At 37.0% G+C, this 23,469-nt stretch overlaps 2 protein-coding genes across 9 annotated transcripts in view; one reads left to right on the top strand and one right to left on the bottom strand.

Moving 5' to 3' along the window:
* The window catches only part of NAA35 (N-alpha-acetyltransferase 35, NatC auxiliary subunit), a 31,843-nt gene extending 14,373 nt beyond the window's left edge, over positions 1-17,470 (top strand). For 3 of the 4 annotated variants that reach the window (XM_054186819.1, XM_054186820.1, XM_054186821.1), the window contains exons 7-23: positions 140-206; positions 835-878; positions 1,478-1,528; positions 2,360-2,443; positions 4,220-4,334; positions 4,845-5,023; positions 6,065-6,124; positions 7,289-7,395; positions 7,628-7,694; positions 8,998-9,096; positions 10,363-10,541; positions 12,267-12,403; positions 13,782-13,849; positions 14,096-14,236; positions 15,297-15,419; positions 16,497-16,577; positions 17,125-17,470. In XM_054186819.1, coding sequence (XP_054042794.1) covers positions 140-206; positions 835-878; positions 1,478-1,528; positions 2,360-2,443; positions 4,220-4,334; positions 4,845-5,023; positions 6,065-6,124; positions 7,289-7,395; positions 7,628-7,694; positions 8,998-9,096; positions 10,363-10,541; positions 12,267-12,403; positions 13,782-13,849; positions 14,096-14,236; positions 15,297-15,419; positions 16,497-16,577; positions 17,125-17,184 — 1,662 coding nt within the window. In that variant the 3' untranslated portion in view covers positions 17,185-17,470. The remainder of the gene's footprint in view (positions 1-139; positions 207-834; positions 879-1,477; positions 1,529-2,359; positions 2,444-4,219; positions 4,335-4,844; positions 5,024-6,064; positions 6,125-7,288; positions 7,396-7,627; positions 7,695-8,997; positions 9,097-10,362; positions 10,542-12,266; positions 12,404-13,781; positions 13,850-14,095; positions 14,237-15,296; positions 15,420-16,496; positions 16,578-17,124) is intronic. The other variant, XM_054186823.1, reaches the window with a different exon arrangement.
* A 639-nt stretch (positions 17,471-18,109) lies between these two features.
* The window catches only part of GOLM1 (golgi membrane protein 1), a 34,143-nt gene continuing 28,783 nt past the window's right edge, over positions 18,110-23,469 (bottom strand). For all 5 annotated transcript variants that reach the window (XM_054186827.1, XM_054186825.1, XM_054186828.1 and 2 more), the window contains 3 exons: positions 23,042-23,329; positions 20,907-21,020; positions 18,110-20,570 (listed from right to left, as the gene is read on the bottom strand). In XM_054186827.1, coding sequence (XP_054042802.1) covers positions 20,506-20,570; positions 20,907-21,020; positions 23,042-23,329 — 467 coding nt within the window. In that variant the 3' untranslated portion in view covers positions 18,110-20,505. The remainder of the gene's footprint in view (positions 20,571-20,906; positions 21,021-23,041; positions 23,330-23,469) is intronic.

Here is a 23,469-nt window from a genome sequence, read left to right as displayed (position 1 = left end):
AAAAGCACCCCAAAATAAAAAAAAACCAACAAAACAAGGAGATAAAAAAACCCAACAACAAACTAAACAAAAAGAAAACCCCAAACCCCAACTTGTTTATATTTCACTACATATTGCTGCTTTGATTTTTATTTTTTAGGAAGATTTTCAGTCAATGACTTACGGATTTAAAATGGCCAACAGTGTGACTGATCTTAGAGTTACAGGTACAGTTTGTGTTTTCTCTGTATCTGTCCGTCAGTTTCTTTCTCTTTTGAGCATGTTAATGGCTCTAAACCAAACCTAATGAATCGGTGGCTTGGTAAGAAGAGAGATCAAATTATTTTTCCTTGAAGAAAAGATTCAGCTGTTTATTTGTTAAATGACTGAGAAACAGAGAAAGTGCTTTTAGATGTGCCACTTAGGTGGCTGGGTGTGAGTGAGCTCATCCAGGACTGCTTGAATTCTGCTTCTCTGCCTGACAGTTTGTTGTGATCTAAACAGATTGCTTTTGAGGAAAAAGCAATCTAGTAGTTCTAAAGCTATGAGTACGTATGTTATTAGATACATACATATGTATGTGAGCCTTTTGATACACATTTGAGCTTTCTATTGATTATTTTTAGAAAATTTCTGAACACTTTAGCTTTGGATCAGTCAGCCTATACTCTGATTTACCTATTGTTGCAAGACATCCCCGCCATCCCTCACAAGAATATTTTTTGTCTGGTCTTTGGCTAATGGATATGTAAAGCACTTCACAACTTGATTTCTCCTCAAAACTGTTTTCGTCTGAGTGGTGTAGCTGTACCTAGCAATGCTTCTCAGCTTTTAATTGTACCCTGATTTTTCCAGGTATGCTAAAAGATGTAGAAGATGACATGCAAAGACGAGTGAAGGTATTTTTCTCATGTTTGCCTTGTCGATTGTACTTCAAGTGTACTTAACATAGGTTTGGGGAAGGTAGTTGGATAATGAAGAATGCTGTGGTTTTGTGTCATCAAATGGTGGGGTTTTTTTGAAGAACTGCCATAATGATTTGTGGAACGTGCTGGTAGTTTGCCTCCTAGGTGAAGATGCTGCAGTCTTCAGACTTTTCAGAACACTTTTCTAATAGTTGCTTCATTAGTAATAGGAGGAATCATGATGTAGAAGGCGACACTGAAAGTGTGCGTTTAACTTCTGGCTTTTATGCAGATACTATGTGATGTTAAAGAAGTCACTTACTCTTCCTTTACCATAGTTTACAATATAAAATGTTCATACAATTTCCTTGTCTATTTGCAGAGTGGACTGAGATAGATCTTACTACCATAGGAGAGTCTTGGATCATTCAAGTACCTAGATTATATATTAAGAGGTTTTGAACAAAAATCACTTTTGAAGTGATTTTTAGGGTTACTTTATGGATGGATGTTCTGGAGAGAGTAAAGGGATTTTATCAGTGATTTCCCTTTTCAATTTCTAATAAGTTATTTGAAATTCCTTTACCTTCTAGAGTACTCGAAGTCGACAAGGAGAAGAGAGAGACCCAGAAGTTGAACTTGAAGTAATGAATTGCTTATTTTTTTTTTTCTGGATTTCATGAATTAATGCATCATTACTTTAATCAATAGTTAACAGCTTGTGAGAAATGCCTGTCACCGGTGTTGCTACTCCTGTTGTATGTAAACTGCTTAGACATGGCCCTGAGCAAATCTCAGGCTAGCAGGTAGGCTTTTATGCTTTGAAGGGATAGAGTTCTGGATGGATCCCAATGGCAGAATTGGGATCTGCTGCAGTTCTACCATTTATGCACCTACCTCTCAAGAAAAAGCCATTAGCAAAGTAGGTGGTCTTATCTTTCCTCTACCTTCTTCCCTCAGTTCCTTCCCAGCAGCTTTTACTGCTGCTGGCAGCCTCACTGGCAAGGGAGAAGGTAGGAGGAGAAGGGGAAAGCAGTGTAGCTCCTTCCAGGAAAAAGCGGTAATTGATGTAGTCAATGTGGCTGATTTAGAAAAGGTGTGGGTTTCCTTTCCCAGTAATGTTATTTTCTACAGAAACTACTTTTAACATAAATCTTCAGCAAAAAGGAGAGAAAATTAGTTTAATAATTTGTGGTTGTTTAGTTAAGCTGAGATTTGAATGGCATTTGCATGAGAAATAGCTGTACAGCTAGTGGTTGTGCTTTACTAAAATTATCTTAGTATTTTTTGTGTTAGTGCTTTTCTGACAGCAGTACAGATTTCTTCTATAAATTCTGTAATTTTTCTTCAGAATCATACTAGATAACATTTTTAAGACTAGAGAGCATGCTTCAATAAATCTATAAAAGTTTTTTTTAGTGAGTTTCAGGATTTAATGTGTACGGCATAGTAATTTGCAGCATATTTTATTACAGCATCAGCAGTGTTTAGCTGTGTTCAGCAGAGTCAAGTTTACCCGGGTACTACTGACTGTTCTAATAGCATTTACCAAAAAAGAGGTATGTTCATGTGGTGTTTCTGTGTTTGCATTGTGATCCTGTGAAATACTAATTTTTCATTCTTTAAGGTCAAGCACTTATTCTGTAGATTCTGTGGATTTGAATTGATGTTGCTGCAGGTAAAGCGATGGATAAGGCCTTACAGTGGCAACCATTCAGTTTTCTTTCATTTTTAAAGAAAACATAGGGAAGGCTAGTAGCTGACGTTATTATGGCCTTGCAGAGAGACAGGATATTCCTTCTAGAGCACTTAAAAATATTTATGGGGTTTTGATTACTTTTTTCACACACATGAGCAAAAGTTTTCTGTCTTGCGTTCAGTCTCCTGTGGAGCTACCTGACATTGGGCAGTGGTTTGTCCATCTCTGAAGAGTTGTTAACTTTTCCTTCCATGCGATACTGGATTTATATCTAGACTTCTTTGCTCTGAGAAGAGGAATATAACAGATTTCCATGCAATTTGGTTGCTTTTTTGAATATAAGATTTAGAAGCTGCATGCATTGGGGCAAAAGGGTAGAATCACATGTTAAATAAGATAAAGCTTTTTGTTTGAATAGCTTTTTCTTTATATAAGGATAAATATCTGTCTATTGCTTATTGTTATTTCCATTTTCATAAGGAAATAAACAAGTTTCTTGCTCAAGTGGCATGGAGTGGTTCCCACATATTCTGCTGTTGAAGCAGCTGCATACTGTACAGTTTAAAAGACCTTGATTAAATTGAAAGTCATGTGCCAGTATCATTGATAGACATCAGTGTTGAGAAAAAAGTGATTGAGTGGTTGAGAATAATTGCATTCTGAGTATAACCATTAGTTACATCAGAAATCAAACTGTGACATGGAAGTGATCTACACTGAGGTACAAATTCTGTCTGTGTTTACTGCTATGAGTTAATGAACTGCAAAATCAAATTAATTTAGTGTTGCTAAACTCTGATTACTTAAGGTATAAGTTATTTACATCATGGATTACTTTGATTTGAGTTAGATCTGCTTAGCAGCGTATTTTTCTAGTAGATTTATGGATGCTGTAATACATGAACATATATTATGCAGAACTGCAGATCTTGTTCAGCTTCAATTAGATTTTCCGGGGGTTTTAAACATCTTTTTTTCTAAGAGAAGTCAAGTTTCAATTTGACTTGAGATTTCAAATATTTTAAGTTCCATTGTGGACTGTTAGTCCCGTATTTTTTAAAAAAAGATTTTATGTTTTACAGACATCTATTTTAAATGGTACCTGGTTTGCCAACAGATTTGGATTCATAGGACATCAGAAAATTCAGCATGTCAGCAAATCATGAATCAGGATTTCTAATGGGCATGTTCTAATTTATATAGTGGTTTCATTTCAGTTGATAGGTTGCTGTTTGTCTATATACTCAGTAATTCTGCATTTCCTAATGATAAGAGGTTTTTTTCCTCTTCGCAGTTTGGGAGTTCTGCCTCATTTGGTAGAAGAGTTTCATGGGGTTTTTTGCACGCACACACACACAACCAAATGTAGAGGACTTGCATGTAGTGTATACTAGACTTCCAATTATAATTACTGTTAAGGCTTATCTTATATAGCAAAAAATACAGTACTAGATGTGTAGATATGTAAAATGCAAAGAACGTTTTATTGCACAAAAATCTGTTGGGTATTTTTTTTTCAGTACTGATTTTATACCAACATTAGAATCCTAATGTAATTTTTTTTCTGATACTAGAATTAATTCTATAGTCAAAATATGTTGATTCATAATGTGAATAATTGCTACCTGCCTTTCAGACCAGTGCAGTTGCAGAAGCTCAGAAACTAATGACTCAGGCAGCTGACTTGCTTTCTGCTATCCACAATTCATTGCATCATGGTATACAGGCACAGAATGATACCACTAAAGGAGGTATGTATCAAGTTTTACCATTTTTTTTCCTTTCTTAAATATGCTGTCTTGATGCACTGTAATATCTGCATGTATTTTAAAAAAAAACACTATTTACTTTGAACTAATAATACTTGTTACAGCTTTGCATTGTTTGGTATTAATTTTATTTCACTAAATGATGGTTCTCCTGAGAGCAATACGTCACTTCAAAGCCAGAGATAATGTGAACCTTTGATTAAGTGCATTGCACTTCAGATCAGCATATATGCCATTTTAAAATAGGGAACACCACCTCACTGTCTGTACAGGTATATGCTGAGGTGTTGAGGCCTGGGTTTTCTTCAGTAGTAATCATTGTCTCAGTTGGGTAGTTAGTGTCTCTGGAAGTTAACTGTCAGTTAAGGTTCATTTTGCATAATTGAATAATTTGTATTGTACTTTCAAGTTTGAAGTGAGTTCTAAAACACAGCTTATGTGCAGCTTTTCTCTTTTTCTCTCTTTTTTTTCTCTCCCCTCCTACTTCATTAGATCATCCTATTATGATGGGCTTTGAGCCCCTCGTTAATCAGAGGTTGCTGCCACCAACTTTCCCTCGATATGCAAAAATAATTAAAAGGGAAGAAATGGTCAATTATTTTTCCAGACTAATAGACCGAATAAAAACTGTATGTGAAGTAGTCAACTTAACTAATTTGCACTGTATACTGGTAAGCAATATTTCTTATTTATAGCCAATCATGGTGTTTCTTACTGTTGTGTGCGATTTCAGAATTTTCTGTCTTTTCTGACACTTAGTGTTTTTCTTTTTTTGACAAAGACCTTTTCTCCTCTCAAACCTCCAGTATTTCCCATAATCTGTTAAGTAATTGTGCATGTTAGTGGCAGAGCCCAAGCAAGTTAATTTCCTTGTAAGTCTTTCGTTGAAGAGCTGCATCTGCAGTAGCAGAACATAATGCGTTGCTGCATTCCTGACTTTTTCAGATTGAGTAAGCAGCATTCTGCATAAGTGCCTGTAACACAAGAGAACACTTAATACATGTTTGTTTAAGCACGTAATTCCCTGAATAGGCATAAAGTTAAGCACCTGCTTATGTTCTTCCTGGAATAAGTGACGTTATTCTCAGTTGCTGCCTACATTTATTAGAAGACACTTAAATGCTTGAAATACTTTTTACCGTACACGCATTCACTGACTGAGAGAAGAGCTACAGTTACATCAGTTCAAAGATCAAGCAAAAATCTTTGTCTTCCTATTTCCTGTTAAATTAGTTAAAGCAGCGTTTGGATCAAGCATCTGGTACCAGTGAAACATTGCAGTTTTGTTACATACCTTGTTCAGTTATGTTGTGATTTTAACAGTTTCACAGTATCTTTTTTCTACACTATTGTCCTCCTAATTGTTGCATCTGAAGAAGAAAATTCAGAAATCTTTCGTTCTGTTAAATAACAAGTAATTGCAGAAAAAAAGAGATTTTAGCTTTATAATATGTTCTCTTTTGCTCAAATTATTCATGCTTACTTTCTTACAAGTTGTATAAGCTATGCTATGTGTATGTGTGTGTGTTTGTGTATGCAAAATACAGGTGTATTTACACAATTGTGTACATATATATGTGTATATATAAAAATGCAAATGTGTGTATGTGTAGATATATATAGAGAGAGATATATAGATAGAGATGTATATATAAAAAAAAATTGGCATATTAACCTGAGTTGCCTTTTTTTTTTCTCCTAATATAAATTAGGATTTTTTCTGTGAGTTTAGTGAGCAATCACCATGTGTTCTTTCAAGATCCCTATTACAGGCAAGTCTTAATATATGTCTTTGAATAAAATACGTCTGCGTTCATTATAAATATGGATTCATCTTCTTGTTTCAAATATTTAAATTGTTTACATATCACTCAATATATAAATGGTAAAAAATTTTCTGGAGATACTTAAGTGTTAGGTATATGGAGGCTTATGTTCTGATCTAATTTTTCAAAACATTTTTAAATGCTGCTGTTTAGATCATGTTAGTACATGTTAATTAAAGCGGAAAGTGTTACAATTTTTTTCTCTGCCCGAAAGCTGGACCTGTGCATACGGTTTTTTTATGCTGTTTCAGTTTGGGGCTGGTATTTGTATTCATCCTCCCTGTTTGGACTGGATTTCGTGTATAGACTGCTTCTATTGCAACAACAGTAAAACTGATGGTTAGGGCAGAACAGGCTACTACTTTTCTTCTCACTGTTTTACTTACCTTGAAAGTATATTATATATTCCTTAACTCAGAGTAAAATATGCTTCCTTATAGGAGGTTTTGATTTGATTAGGGTGTCCCTGGACGTCAGAACTCCTTTACATTTGATCCCAATTAAATCATATATAGAGCTGATGAATATGACTCTTGGCAAGTAAAATGTGTTCATAGCGTTTGTGTTCTGACTTCCCACTATATGTGTTGGTGCAATCCCTGTGGGTGCCTGATAGCAGAGCTTTTTCTCCAACTGCTGAAGAGCCATGTAAGAAAGGGACACAGCACTTGTGGGGAAAAGTGAAACGAGCATCAGATGTGACCAATGAAAGCCATAGTATCTATAGGGTTAGAAAAAAATCTGCATTAGTCTTAAGATTTGCCTTTGTCGGCCTCCAGGGAAGCCGCATAACCTATTTTATGTTAATCTTCAGAAATATCTGTCTGATTAATCTTTAAAGTCCAAGAAATAAAATCATTTTGCATGCATTGTCTTATGCATGTAATAGAGCTGTATTTTGTGTCATGGGAATACCACAGAAGTGAGAGATCTCAATATGCCTCTGTTTCTGAATCCGTAACGTTGTACCTAGCTGGACCATTTCAGTTCTTAAAGCAATGTTAGAAGTTTCTGATATAATAAAGATACTGTAAGAGCTTTCTATTAGTAATTTCTGAAGCATTACTTTTAACTTATAACGTGTTTCTAAAAACATATTTTCACTTTCAGACAACTTTTCTGGTAGATAACAAGAAGGTCTTTGGCACTCACCTCATGCAAGACATGGTAAAAGATGCTTTAAGGTCTTTTGTCAGTCCTCCAGTACTTTCCCCAAAGTAAGTGAATCTTGAATTTGCTTGCATGTGTTTACATGTCTGATAAAAAAGTATTTCTGCCTACAAAAGCAAGGACAGGCACATAGAGGATATATACATTTTGTACTTATTAGTGCATATGTATGAAGGAGTCAGTTGCTGTTGCTGCACTCATGTTTTGTTTTTAATTTTGTGCTACATAGACTGGTGACATTTATAAACGTATGTATGTACGTGGATATTTCCTTTTCAGGTGTTGTCTTTATAATAATCACCAGGCGAAGGACTACATTGATTCTTTTGTGACACATTGCGTTCGGGTAAGCATTCATTCCAATTACAGCATGTTTATGTGTGTATGAGCACTTTAAAGATTTGCTTATGTTTGAAAATGAGACCAGATTTTTTAGACACCTGTCGTGAAGGCAAAATTGCAGAAGTTGGCCATCTTAAAATGGTAACAATTTTAAAATAGACAGTAGAGTTGTTGCTGGTTTTTTCCTTTATTATGCTTCCAGATTTTTCACTAACATTTCACTTAATTAGTGAAATTAGTCTGCATCTACTGCCTCTTTACAGGGTAATTTCATGTCACAAAACAAATGCGTAGCACTAGTAAAAACAAAATTATTTTTACATTCTCTCCAGTTTAAAAATTTAAAAACCTGTTTTAAAAGATTCATTATTGAATGTGGCACAATGAAATCTAAGAAAATCATAGAATCATTTAGGTTGGAAAAGACCCTTAAAACCATCAAGTCCAACCGTTAACCTAACACTGCTAAGTCCACCACCAAACCCTGTCCCTAAGCACCACGTCTACATGTCTTTTAAATACCTTCAGAGACAGCAACTTAAGCACTTCCCTGGGCATCCTGTTCCAATGCTCAACAACCCTTTCAGTAAAGATGTTTTTCCTAATATCCAATCTAAGCCTCTCCTGGTGCAACTTGAGGCCAATTCCTCTTATCTTGTCGCCGATTAGTTGGGAGAAGAGGCTGACCACCACCTCGCTACAGCCTCCTTTCAGGTAGTTGTAGAGAGTGATAATGTCTCCCCTCAGCCTCCTTTTCTCCAGGCCGAACAACCCCAGTTCCCTCAGCCGCTCCTCATAAGACTTGTGCTCTAGGCCCCTCACCAGCTTCATTGCTCTTCTCTGGACACACACCAGCACCTCAACGTCTTTCTTGTAGTGAGGGGCCCAAAACTGAACACAGTATTTGAGGTGCAGCCTCACCAGTGCCAACTACAGGGAGGAGGATCGCTTCCCTAGTCCTGCTGGCCACACTATTATGATAGAAGCCAGGATGCTATTGGCCTTCTTGGCCACACAGGCAGATTGATTTAGGCATAAGAAATATCTTTCTTACCCAAAGCGTTCTGGTCCGATGAGATTCCGAAGGGATGCTCACTCAATCTCACGTTTACTTGCGCACAGAGAAACGGGCACTTGCATCACTCCAGAGAGCTTGCTTGCCTGCTAGCTTGCACTCTGTAGGAATCCTTAAGGATCCCATTTCCTAATATAGATGTATATAACAGGTGCCTGGTTTTATACGTAGTACTCCTCCTGCAGTTTTGAATTTGTGTTGAAAAGTTAAAACTACACTTTGTTTCTTTCAGCCATTCTGTAGTCTGATTCAAATCCATGGACACAATAGAGCTCGTCAGAGAGATAAACTGGGTCACATTCTTGAGGAATTTGCCACCCTCCAGGATGAGGTATGGTATACTACCAGGGTGGAGCATATGGTATTAGATTCTGCATGAATGAAGCAACTCCTCTGTTTGTCCTAAAATCTTTAGGACAAGGATTCCTCAAATGCAGCCCTCGTTCTGTAGGATGCATCCAGAGACTTTCGGTTCGATCTTTTGAACAAAAAGGTGTTACATTTTTAAAGATTAACTTTGTCCAATAAGTAGACTTCAGGGTAACCTGCAGTGATGCCTGTAATTAAATGGTAATTGCATTGTGTGGATAAAACACGTTTACACGACACCTTTGAAAGTTCAGCATTATAGCTATGCAAGGTGTAAATTGCAAAATCTTTTAATGTTTTTAAAAATATGTGTAAATCAAATAATAACTCCTTAAAATATGTGCTCCAACTGATTTTGAACATTTCTCAATAATGGGGAGTGAAAGATGACAGGGAAAGGTTTATCTTCACTTGCTGGAAATGCATTTCTTCATCAGAGAGAGTCGGGAAGTAATAAAATAATTTTCCAAGGTGTGCATGCTAAGGAGAACAGTGGAGGAACTTGGAGGGGAATTTCTGTGTGCTCCAACCTCTCTCAAGGTGGTTTCGTTAGGAGTTTGTTGCAGTACTGTGGCTGAGGCACGCCGTTATTTCATTTTGTAACAGGTTATATGGATCGATTTGTTCAGGACTACTGATAATATTCCAACTGTGGGAGACTTCATGTCTTCCATACAATTACTTTTTAAGACTGAATTGGTCTTGGCAGTATTTTAGTTTCTCTGGTGGGCCACAGTGTATTTTTTGCATGTTAAGCTTACAAATTTAATTTTGCAATGCAGCTAGTTTTGCCTTTTTGGTTTTTTGTGTGTTTTTTTTTTAAAAGTAATTATTGCCAATATGACAAAACACATAACAGCTTGTAATCGATTCTGAGTTTTCCTGCTTACGTGACTGCTAACAATCTGTGTATAAATACTTTTTAAAATTTTAAATTAAAAAAAAAAACCCTGATGTTATTTCTGTATTACTGTATAGAATTTTTTTTCCCCTCTATGCAGCAGAATTTATTTACAGTTAAGTGAATAACTTTTCAGTTTTCGGACAGTTCTAGATTATAGAGCTGGCAACATCTGTAAAAACATTTTTCTGTCTTTTAATCTGGAGCATGGCTCTGCTGACACAATTTGTATTTTGGGTTAAGATTTTATTTCTGGCAGAGCTTGAATGTTGTTTCGGTCAAATGTTCTTCCTTCCCTGTCTGTTACTTTGCTCTGTTTTTCCATAGGCAGAGAAAGTAGATGCAGCGCTTCATAGTATGTTACTGAAGCAGGAACCACAAAGGCAACATTTGGCTTGCTTGGGCACCTGGGTCCTATATCATAACCTTCGTATTATGATACAGTATCTTCTGAGCGGCTTTGAGTTGGAACTTTACAGTATGCATGAATATTACTACATATATTGGTAAGAGGATGCTTTATTGACAACTGTTGGAGGAGGGGTGCTCCCACATAGCTATAGTTGTGAAAATAGTTGAGGGACTTTTCTAATCTCAAGCTTGCTCCACACAGCATTTAGTTTAGCTATTCATAAAATCACATTCATAAAATCACACAACAAAAAAATCTGTTGGTCTCTTTTCTAGACCTACTAAATAGTGTACTTTTTTTCTGAAGTAGTCATTTGCTCTCTAATTAGCATTTTAAAACAGTGTCTTCTAATGACAATGACTGAAAAATATGCCAATGTTGGCTGACAAGAGAATACAGGAGGAGAGCAATTTTCTTTATTCTTTTCTGTCTTTGTAGTACCAAGATCAATGGTCTTGTTGATCTCTAGTATTTTTAAAAAGATCTTCAGAGTTTTTGTGACTGTAATCTGAAAGTTGACTAGGTAAAAATAACATCTCATTCTGGGAGTCAAAATATTTTTTATTTTTCTGCTTCCGTTCACATTGATTATAGTTGATGGCTTGGTCCAAAAGGTAAATGATTTTTGATTATTTGGTTTTGATTCAGCAATAACAATTTTATGTTGAACCTTCCTATATTAAAGTGCTTCTGTACTTCAGTGTTTTGTTTTGTTTTCTGTAAAGCTACCGGTAAACTCTTATTAGGTAAGCTGTAAGCCTTCTTTCTGAGAGATTAGACCGGTTCAAATGACTTGAACTTCAGCACATCTCGTTTTGTTTCTATGCTGTTTCATTAGTGGATTTAAACATTAAATGAGAAAACTAATACTCCAGATAGTATGGCAATATTCTTTAAGTAATATGGCAATATTACAATATGGCAATATTCTTTAAGTAATACCTCAATAAGTAGTACCAGGTTTTCTGTAAGACGGTATTTTTTACCTGCCCATATTTCCCCCCACCATTTTAATAAAATCACTCTTAATTGGAACTGTCATGTCAGCTGCTTTATCTCCTTACTGTAAGTGAAGGACAAAAAAGAGAGGGAATTTCTGAGGGGAAATGTGGAAATGAAACTCAAAATTATTATATTTCTCAGTAATTATTCTTCTGAATTATGACTTATGAAGTATTATTTCTTCATGCGCTCCAGATCTGTAATTTCTATTCTCTTTTTTCCCCTACTCCTTCTGATTTGAAGTAAGTCAAGAGATTTATTGGACCTGCTTCCACTTACTAAGAAATCGCTCTTAAAGGATTCTTAGAGATCTCTCTTAAATATTCAGGAATTGCACGTGGATTTCACGTTCCTATGGGCTTGGCCCTTTTATTTAATAATTCTTGGATTTTTTAAATGCTTGAAACAAATCAGTAATAACCTTGTTTCTCAAAATAGTAATTCCTGACAAAAATAGAAAAGATATTACCATAGTATCTTTTTAAAAAATGCTTCATTTGCTGGAGGAAGGAAGAATTCTAGAAAAATTTGTTCTTCTAAGTATTTCAAAACAATAAGCTTAGACTTAATAAACATATAAGGAGCACGCGCCTATGGTTGAATCTGTATAGAGTCTTGTTTAAAAGAAAACCAAGCAAAATCAGAACAGACTTATCTGTTGATTTCAGCCATGCAAAGTGAAAAGTTTAACTGCCCTAAAAGTTGTCCTTTACTATTAGTTCTTTGAGTCAATGGCTTGGCATTCGATGAGGATGTGTGCATTATGAATATGTTTTCCACTGCAGTTTGTAACAGCTACATACTGTTTTTACTGTAGGTATCTATCAGAGTTCCTCTACGCCTGGTTGATGTCAACACTGAGCCGCGCTGACAGCTCTCAAATGGCGGAGGAAAGAATAATGGAGGAACAACAGAAAGGCCGTAGTAGTAAGAAAACAAAGAAAAAGAAAAAAGGTATCTAGGTGTAGAGTGTAACTCAGACTTTTTTTTTTTTCCCCTTTTGCAGCTATGTAGAAGTAGAATCCAAAATTTATGGAGTCAACGCTGATGTGGGCAGTTTATGAAAGCCAAATATAAAACTTAACTAAAGTCAGTCACTGTGTAAGAATTTCCCATTTATTTGCTTACTTTTAAATAGGTCTTTCAGGAAAACCCAAATTCATTTATATTCACAGCTTCAGCAGTTGTGTTAAGTGTTGGATCCTGTGAGATGTAACTAACAGGTCCAGAGCAATTACCTTTGAAAAATACTACCTTTCTACAGTCTGTAATTCCTGCAGAATTATGTTTTTTGTGGCTGTAGGTAGACTCAAAGACTAAACTTTCAGTGGATTTCTGTAATTTCTCTGGGTTCAGATATTGTTCAAGCACGTTTCTTAATTTTACAATGATGAGTTGCCCCCTTTCAATTCAGTGACAATACTATTGTGCAAAAGCCACCTGAGAAACTCATTCTTTCTCTGGTGTACATGTATGAGAGAAAATGAGAATTTCCCTTCTTACATCATAGCTGTCTGGCTCTGTGGTCAGAACTGTAAGCCTGCTACCAAAAAGGCATCCAAAACCACTGTCTAAATAGCATTTGATACAGATTTGCCATGCCTCAGTGGCTACTATGGTTGTGGTATGTTGGAGTTACTTCAGCATTAACATTGCAAATAAACACCATGCAGAAGCTCGCTTTCATTCTTTGCTGGGTCGTCTTTTTTGTGTGTTTATCGTTGTGGCCTTTTCAAGGGAAACAAACGATTGGATATGAACACCTCAAGGTCATATCAACCAGAAAATTACTACTGTGTTTTATACTTTTTAAAAAGGTGCCAAGTGTGGGGCAGTTTGGCAGCAATTAAGTACTGGAAACTAAAGGGAAGGTTAAAGGAGTATTATCTTTCTTACTAGAATAAAAATGCTTTAACCTTCTAATCTTAAAAGTTTTTAAAAATCCATGAACATAGTGAACAGGCCACTCAACTGTAATTGAGTTGAGTGCTCTCTCAAGAGAGCGAACTCTAGAGAGAAGCAATTCTAGACTATTGTTTAGTGTTGTATAGTGAGTGGCATGCTAATACTGTTGACTGTCTGGATCACTTTATTTCACCGGCAGCAGTATGGTACTCATGCAGCTGTTAAGTCTGTCTTGAGATATTTGTGTGATCAGGAGCCAGATGATCAGAAGTGCATGTCCGTGCTTTTTATGCTTCAGTTTTCTTCCATTATTTTAAAATATAACTGAGAATTATGTCACTTTCTTAAAATTTGAAAGAACTGTTTTGATCTGAAATTAATATGTGTACTTATGTTGAGTAAAAAAAATCTTATGTGAAATTTGCAGTTCGCCCTCTCAGCAGAGAGATCACCATGAGTCAAGCGTACCAAAATATGTGTGCTGGGATGTACAAGGTAATTTATTTGTGCTTCCTGAACGATGGCTTCAGTTTTTTTCTAATAGGAATCAAGCATACATTGCATGCCGCCTTTGTTTTTAGTGGGACTGGAAATTAAGTTCAAGTTTATAATGTGATATGGTTAATTCACTTCTATTTTTCTATCCTCCCATTAATAGCTAAATCATAACTTTCATCTTGCTTAAAGCAAAATGTGACATAAAGCTAACAGTTTTCACTGTATTTTCCCGTTCCTTTTTAGACAATGATCGCATTTGACATGGATGGCAAAGTAAGAAAACCCAAGTTTGAGCTGGATAGTGAACAAGTTCGATATGAGCACAGGTTTGCTCCATTCAACAGCGTTATCACACCACCCCCAGTGCACTACTTGCAGTTTAAAGTAGGTAATCTTAAAACAGGATGTCGCTCATGCTTTTGTGAGTCATTTGCTCTCCTGCTTTAGATATTGTTGTCATTGTAGAAAGAGGCTTTGGTATCTCAAAGTTCATATTGAAGCATAAGTCAAAATTGCAAGGAGTTCTAGCTTTAGTTGTGTGCAAGGAAAATATTTTGCTTTGAATTCTTACTAAAATCAGACTCTTGGATGTTTAAAAATTGGTCTGATGTGGCAGTTTATGAGATGCTTGTGTTGGTTTGCATGAAAATGAAATCTCTTGAAAGTCTGTTGACAGACCTTTTGTCTGTGGTTTATATAGCAGCACGTTTTTATTACTGCAGCAAGCAAACAGGAGAACGAAACAAAAGTAATTTTGAGTGTGAAATCACAGAAGTGTTGGTTGGAAGGGACCAGTGGAGGCTTGTCTTTTCCAGTCTTCTCCCTGAAGCAGCATTACAGATCAGATCAACTGTGTCTTTGTCTAGCCAAGTGTGAAAAAATCTGAACTGCAACTGTACTATTTTGTATGCCAGTCACTCTCCCTACTTCAGTGTTATGAACAGATGTAGTGGAAATTAAGACTATAGTGGCTTCCTACTTGTCACTGAAGTTTTTTTTATCCCTAATGAAAAAAAAAAAGATTTGGAAGCATCAGAATTATATACAATGAAGTTTTGAAGAGTTTCAGTATCTCCCTTGCTGTGAACTTGATTTGAGTAAACAGTATCAAATACTTCTTTTTTTTTTTCCTCCTATTTTTTCCTGTAATTTCTCACCTTGCTGCATGGCACTATTAAAGCAAACGAATGACAAGTTGTTCAGGAGAATGATTATGTTTTATAAAGAGTATGAGAAGTTTATTGCACTTTGTGGCACTGTGTTGCTGCTTGGTATTTGCCATTCTAAATAAACGTTTTCAACTTCAGTGTTTATATCAACTAAACAATGTTTTAAGAACAACTTTTTCTTGAATATAGTAATTTGTTTTCATTTAAGGTGATAAAAATGCGATTTGTTGTTAACTGATTTTAATATATATTTATATATTTCTGTAACATGCTAGGAGATGTCTGATTTAAATAAGTACAGCCCGCCTCCTCAGTCATCGGATCTCTACATGGCAGCTAGCAAACACTTCCAGCAGGCTAAAATGATTCTTGAGAATATTCCTAATCCAGACTACGAGGTAAAACCGAAATACTGAAAAAAGGAGTACTTGCTCATAATAGAGTGTTTGTTTTCAGCTGGATCTGCTTGAGATCCAAAGTGTACTTTGTCAAAATGCTGAGCAAAGCTGACTGCTTTGATAAAGGAGTGGACAGTGGAGCATGATGGCATCTGACACGGTGGTCCGTTTCAGTAGATTAGGTAACATAATCAGGGTTGTGCTCTCTGTTTCAAAACCTCTCCCTGCTGAGTATCTTAGATGCTAGAGAGCAATTTAGTTCCTTCTTGCATGTTGCCTTCTATCCCCATTCTAAAAGCTCATCTGTTTTAACAAGGAGGTGACACATGCCTGTTTCACTTACCTGGAATCTGGTAATTCACATGTAGTCTTGAGGGATGGGAGAAATAGGTTTGAATGTCACCAGGCTGAAAAGAGGATTGAGTCTGGCACTTGTTTCCTAAAGCAGCTTTCTCAGCACTGGACTGTAAGTAGGAATTTCTTCCTCCTTGTCCATAGCCTAAGTGTCCCAGACTGTATTTTGGAGCAAGGAGGATGCTTATTCTGTCGCATCTGAGCGGGTTAATAACAGTTGCAGAATTAGGTCCTCGTGAGAACTTAGGAATCCCTGCCTGTTCTCTGGATCTCATGTACTTACACATGAGCTGTATGGTTGAGGCCAACCAGGGTAGTTAGATGTAGTTCGAGTGTGCCTGGAGCACTTCCATGTAAAAAGCCCCTGGTTTGATACTTGAGTTTCCCCTTCTCATCGTATCACAGTGTTGGGGGTAGATGCCTAGAGTCTAAACCTTTATTTGGAGGAGTGCCTCAGAACTCTTTCAACATAAGCATGGAGAGCAGTGGTTTCTTTGCTCTGTTGAATAAAAAAGGTAACTATTAAAATGAGTGTTCCCTTCATTAAATTTCATTAATCTATCATCTGTTATACTTCAAATCCAAAACAGCCTGATCTCTGTTAAACGGATGTGGTAAGAGGACTGCTGTATTGCTACTGTATGTAAATATTTGAGTGTTATCTTTGAAATAATTTTGAGGTCATATGCTTTCACTTGAAAATTTCTTGCTGTTTGTGTTTAGGTCAATCGAATTCTAAAAGTTGCTAAACCCAATATTGTTGTCATGAAGCTGCTGGCAGGAGGCCACAAAAAAGACTCTAAGGTAAGAAAATGCCAGTTGAATTGAACGTGAAATGCAGTTATTACACCCTGTGCTACCACAGGTCTCTTACAGCTGAATGAGCAGATTCAGGCATACTTTCTCTAACTCTTCAAAGAACTGGGAAATTAACAATCCATTTTTCCCTTGCAAATTGTTGTAATTATTTAAATATGGAAAACTCTCATTTCCGAATATTTTGGAAAAAAAATTGGGAAGTGCATGTGGGATGATACGTACAAATATGGGTGGGTATTCTTCAAGAGCAGGAAGAAATAATTGTTAGCAGCACATCAACAGCTTGTGCGAACACAATGGGGAGAGTGCTGGCTGTCGGGCACACCGGCACTCTACAGCTTTGTGCCCATCGGTACGGGAGAGTGATTGGCATATCCGGAACTGGGTTGGAATGTTTTTCAGGTATTAATTTAAAGAGCTAGGATTTTTTTTTTTTCCCAGTCTTTTGACGTTTAAAAGTTTTTCTTCGTCTGCAGGGTATTTTGACATTCAGTAGTACTGCTGTGTAATGGTTTAAATCTTTTCTTTGTAGGTTCCTCCAGAATTTGACTTCTCCCCTCATAAATATTTTCCAGTTGTGAAGCTTGTTTGAAAAGCAAGAGATTATTATTGTTAAGATACCCGAATCATAATGTGAATATCTGATACACAGGTGGAATATCTGATGCCATATCCAGACTGAGAGGGAGCTCCAGGATAAAAATACTGTTACATAGAATATCTATAGTCTGCCTTGTTTATGTGATATGAATGAGAACTGCTGTTTTAAAGTGGTTTATATAAAGTTTTACTGGTGAAGCTGATTTTAATCAATTCACTGTATTGTTGAAGAATGTTGTACCTTAATTGATTTTATTACAGTTTTAATCGTAAGTTAATTTTTCTGAATGAGCTTTTAGAGAAAATTGTGCTTTGGGGTTTTAATAACACTTGGGACTGAATAAAAATAATGCCATAGAGTTTCATGTCTATCTGTGTTTCTCCTAACACAGAGTTGTACTGTGCAGTAATACCACTTCAGCTCCCATCGCCTAAGCACCAGCACTGCTCAGCTAGAGCTGGAAAACAGTGAAGAAACTCTGCAGTGGAACACCCACTTGTCTGCCAGCAGTTTGCAGCTTCTTAAAATAAGCAGGAGTACTGCTCTATAGACATGCTTTTCCCAATTTCTCTGTTAAGGAGGTTGCATACCACTTCACATTATTTGTTTATCAGTCATGATTAATATACTTGAATGCTTCTGTGTCATTGCTAAAGGAATGAAAATCCTGGACAATGTAGTTGTAAAGATGGCAAACTGGTTCTAGTGCAAGGTACTGAGAGTTCATGTGGCTTTTGCTGCCACCTTGTGACCTTGAACTATGTGACAGCAGCTGAAGGGCAGCCTTCAGGACTACTCCAAAGGAAGCAGCATGTAAAAAGGAAACCAAGTTCAACATGATTTATAGAACTAAGAAACCAGGAATGATCGCCTTTCCCATTTTCATTAACATTAGAAGTGGATGAACTGTACAGAGTTAAGGTGAATACACAGTAGAGAAGATTACTTTTATTTGAAAATGCTTATCTAAACTGAATCAGGCTTAGTATTAAAAAAAACATCAAGGAAAAGTGCTAATTTAACCCCAAAATGATTACAGCAAAGAAGCTTTCATGCCTCACACAACTAAAAATCTTAATGATAGACAATATGTAAACCACAGTTCCAACTGAATCTCTTGTTTTGTTCAACTAAAAAAGTCCTTTAAAGTTCTATATAGTAGACATACAGGCCCCTTGTCTACTATATATGTCTACTACAGGCCACTTGTTATATTCCCGTAGTACTTGAAGCCATTGAGAATGACTGTATTCCTTTATGCTTTTGAAGATTGCTCTTACGCAGGTTTTCAGAGCCCGTACTGTCAGAGGTGTAACAAGTGTGCTTCATATGAAGGTGGTCCTGTGTATGGAGAGGACATCTGCCTGGCTAGTGAGAACCCACTCAGGTTTGGGTCCTTTACAGAAATACCGCCAAAACAGAAGTCTGGCAATATATTAATTACCTTAAGGATTCTGTTGTTTGGGATTTTACCAGTATCAGGTTAAAGCCATTCATTCAATTTGAATACCGTGTTTCACTGTACTCTTTAACAATCACTATTAAATTCCAGACTGACTGAATCTCAGCTATGTAACTGTTTACAGATTAAGTCCTAAGAAAATGCTCCCTTAACTCAGAAAATATGGGTAAAATTTTGATGCTAATTTTGATTTCACATAAATGGTGAAAAAAAGAGTAACCAAAAACTCAGTAATGGAAGTCAGTGCTTTTCTTAGAAGAATTCAAGTTGCACGTGGAAGTCTGTCAGTGAACTGTTTACATATTTAGGCTTAATAGGCACTGTTTGACTTGAGCTCTGCCTGTCACTCAGCGACAACTAGTGCTCTCTTCACACACAAAAGAACCAACCATCCACGTGCATATTTATGTCATCTTAAGTTACAGGAGTTGTAAACCAGTACACTGAGGAATGAAACACCACAAAAGTAGTTACAAAATGATGAAATGCACTAAGAGAAAGCCAAGACAAATTTGCACTTTCTTAAATGGAATTGCTGGTTGGGAAGTTAGTCATGTCTGTCTGCTCCCATGCCGTCTCAACAGAGGTTGGTTCATGTTCACAAAGATTGCTCCAAGCACAGGTGTCACCAATACCACCTTCTGAACAGCTGGCCACACAATGCAGATGGGACTGCACTTAAGGGTGCTTTAGTGGTAGTAGAGGGTATTTCTAGGTTATTGCAAGTAAACTAGTTTCTAGTTTGCATTCAACAAGTTACAGAAAAGACAAAGACTACAGAACATTAACAACACGATACATTGTGCATAACAAGATTTCACAACAACTCCAGCTTCACCTGTGGGAGACACTGAGATGTCTGGTAAATGCATAGTCTGGTTTACCATCTGGCAGAGAAGATTAGTCACTCTGAACAGCTGAGACGATCGCTGTTCTACACAGCAAGCATTTGCCTTTCTACTTTTCAGCAGAAGATAGTGGCTGGCAGGAGTAAAGGGAAGTTGTAGCACTTCATAGCCATTTCAGGTGGCTTCTGTCATGAAAAGTTCAGGAGTATGAATGTTTACACTCATAACTTGTGCAAGTTAGTGGTAACTCAACCATACCATCATGCTTATCTTCTGAACATGAGTCCAAGAAAGCTTTCAGAAAAATCTTCCTGCTAATCTCGTAATAAGACAACAGTATTGTCAGGATCCTCCTTTTTTTTTTTAACCGAAAAGCTAAGAACACAACGAGGACAGTGTGTCAGCCTGGTTAAGTTGGCCACTTCATTTAGGAGGCACAGGAAAATATATCACACTGCATAATATCAGAGGACTAAAAATTATGCTTTCTGAGTCGATCTCTGCCAGGCACATGGGTAGACTGCAGCATGGGCCATTCTTCACCCTTCCCATGTTTTGTCAAGGTAAGTTAACTCCTCTTAAGCTCCTCTTAGAACTCAGCTGGGGATTTCTCACTGCACTGCTCAGGGGAGAGTTCCATCCTTGGCAGAGGACTCTCTTCTTTCATCTACCAGCAATCCACACATACTGTCACCATAGTATGACTGCACGAGTTAGCTGACTTCAAAGTTACTACACTTACTGCTAGTTGGTTTCAATTTTGTAATTGACAGGAAGGAAAGAGTCATTGCAGAGGTCAAGCTGCTTTAAAACAAGCCTCCCGAGATTTAAGATTACTTTTTTCACCACTGAAACAGTACTAAAACTTCACAAGAAAATACTACTTCATTTGGGCCTTTACTGAAGCCTTGAGAAGACAATCAAAACGTTCTCAGATCACTTTGCTCTCATTGCTGCATTTATATGAAGAGGTGAAAAAGTTGCACCGTGAACCTCCTTTGTTCACAACCTCTGTAGTTCTTCACGTTGCTCAGGTAAGTGGTTCTTCAGATCATCAGGGTTTTGAACTAATTAGGAAAAAAGAAAAAGGTACAGAAATCTCTTTAAGAAGCTGAAGTGATAGTTCTTCATTTAAAAAACAATCCAGAACACAGCAGAAGAAATTCTGAAAGTACTGTTAAGTACTGTATAGTACAGTAAAGCTACAGATACTGTCCCTCCCCCACCACATCTTCACCAGTAGCTTCAGTGACACTATACAGAAAATAGATCACACTGTCAACATGAGGGAAAGATCAAAAGACAGAAGTTAGCTAGCTATATTGTTACAGGATACCATTTGAAATATCATTTTAAAAGTTTTCAGCACGTGGTACTTTTAGGGTAAAACTTTTCTTTTTTACCATTTTCAATCCCTGCAAGTGCTGCTTGCTTGTCCGTTTCTGATTCAGCTTCATTCTCATCTACATTGTAATCAACATCCTTGTCCTGGTTCAGTGCTTCATGTTCCTGTTTGTCTGTAAAAACATAAAAATTAATTAGTTTTATGCTATACCATAAGGTCATCTGCACAAGAAACAGATCTTCCACAGAATTTATTTTGCTGCTGAATTAATTGGTTTTGAAGTGTTAAATTTCAGAGCTAGCCTTTGCTGTATATCTTTTCTAGAGAGATAAAAGACAGGATCTTTTGGGATTTGGAAAGTGTAATAAAATTCAGCCAGCACTCAGACAGAAAAGAAAAGCATTAAACAATTTCAGAATACAGTAAAGGACAGCCTAAGGAAGAGTAAAACCTGAAACCAAGGCTAAAAGCTTGACTAAAACTGTTGCTTTAAATGTATTACCACCAGTGCTAAAATGTATCTCAGCTTCCCCTCTTGTAGTTTGTCCACCAAACTAAAGCTGTGAACATAGCATTTAAACAAAAAAAAAACCCCCGAGTATTTTATGTGCTAACTTGACACAAAAGTGCTTTTCTATAAAAGATTTTCTTCACTCAATCATTTAATTATCTAAACTTTTATTTCTTATGATTTCTTTATATAAAGAAATAGATAAAGAGCTCTTTATATAAAGAGCTCAGAAGCAAATGGAAAAATTATTTCTGATTACCAAACTACTACCTTTATTTTTCAGTTAACCAGCCAGAAAAAAAAAAAATAAAATGTAACAGCATAGAGGTGTAAGTGCACCCCAGTCAACAGAGATGAGAGTCACTGGTTCTGAACGTTCTTAAGCCAAACCCTGTAATTAGTAGCTGGCTTAGAAACAGGCTTGAAAATTTTTAGCCTCATGTTGTCTGTGTTCAGACCACCACATCAAACAGATTTTTACAGCTACAGACCTAACGGTCTCAAACTTTTAAAAGAAGCTGTTATTGACAGAGAGAGGATACCCACAGACTGCAGAAGAATTTTTTTTGTACCGTAGGCTCCTTTGGCTATAAGGAACCTTGGTGGTAAGGTATGCTACTTTTGTTGAACAATCAAGCCTGAAGAACATCCTGCTAGTCTTTCTAGCTCAAAGAAACTCTGACCTTTCATGGGCTACATCTGCGTATTTATTTCCGTTAAAATGGAAGCCGTTTAGATAACTTATATTCATATCTCTCTGGCCGATAGCCTGCTCCAGCCAGCATCTTTTTGGACTAGTTAGAAAAATATTATTTTAGCAATGCAGATGAGATTATTTATCCCTGCCAAGTTATCAACAGTGTTAACATCATTACTCATGATTCTATGAATGCATTTACTAGAAAAGCATTAACAGCATTTTTTTGTGTGTATCAATGCCTGGTCTGACTGCCATAAGGCTTCCTCTTGACTGCTCTGGGCTACTGGGTCCACCTGAGACCAACTTCTTCAAGACACACAGAAGGATGTCTAGATTCTAGTCAAATTTAGGCACAACATCAATACTCTGCTGCTTGGTGCCATGGAGACATGCAGTTCAGGGTCACACGTGGTTGGTGCCAGAAACAAGCACCTTTGCAACATCTGATCTGCAGTTTTGCAGACTCACAATAATAAATTTTAGATACCTGAAGTCTTAGGTCAAGTTTTATTCATGCTAGCTTATTTTGAAATAGGGATAAATAGCGTTTGCACACTGACACTATAAAAAGACTATCTGCAAAACATCAATATATATCTCTCTATTTACCAATGTTTTAGATGGTTAACATCTCATCCGTTTCAAATGCATCATATTCTTATAAAGGCTCATGTGCAGAAAGTTTCGGGGCTAATTTCCCCAAACGCCTTGTACAGCCAATGGAAAGAGAGAGCGGAAGGCTGCTATGGTGATGCAGAAGAATTCAGCCTGGTAGCTCCATGTTGCACAAACAGAAGCCTCCATCTTTACCCGTGGACTGTAGAAGACTGCGGGGAACTGACTCACCTTTTACATTTCGCACTAACCTTTATGAAACCTTATAACTAAGTCTGGGCAGCTGCCACCACTGTTGCAGAAATCATGCCCTATTCCACACTTTCATTTTGTTACTGTTCTTAACAATACATGACATGCTACCAACCAGCTCTTCTGGGGGCCGAGTCATCCTGCTTAGCATCATAGTTTACGAGCTGCTCCCTCTCAACTTCCTCACTCTCAGCCTGCTCTGCTGCTGGCTGTAACGCATCTTGCCCAGCTACTTGTTTTTCATCTTCAGATGGATTCAGCTCCTTCTCTGACTCAGGCAGCATCTCCTTATGACCTGCTGCAGCGTTGAGTGAATCCTGTGGGTTTTTCAGTTGATTAGAAAGCTGCTCCTCTTCTGCCTTAGGCTCCTGTTTTCTGATGTCAGCTAGGTCGCTTATTCTTTCTGTAAACAATAAAAACGATTCTGAGTAAAAAACCTAATGCCTTTCAGTGGTGGCACACATTAAAAACCTTTAAGTAGTACTGCTTTATCTGTCTCATTCAATTCTTGTTTTTCCTCTGAAAGAATATCTTTCAGCCACA

This window comes from Rissa tridactyla, chromosome Z (genome assembly GCF_028500815.1).
Source record: "Rissa tridactyla isolate bRisTri1 chromosome Z, bRisTri1.patW.cur.20221130, whole genome shotgun sequence".
NCBI classification, from domain to species: domain Eukaryota; kingdom Metazoa; phylum Chordata; class Aves; order Charadriiformes; family Laridae; genus Rissa; species Rissa tridactyla.
The sequence above is the reverse complement of the archived record's forward strand: the minus strand, read 5'-3'. Positions and strand labels throughout refer to the sequence as shown.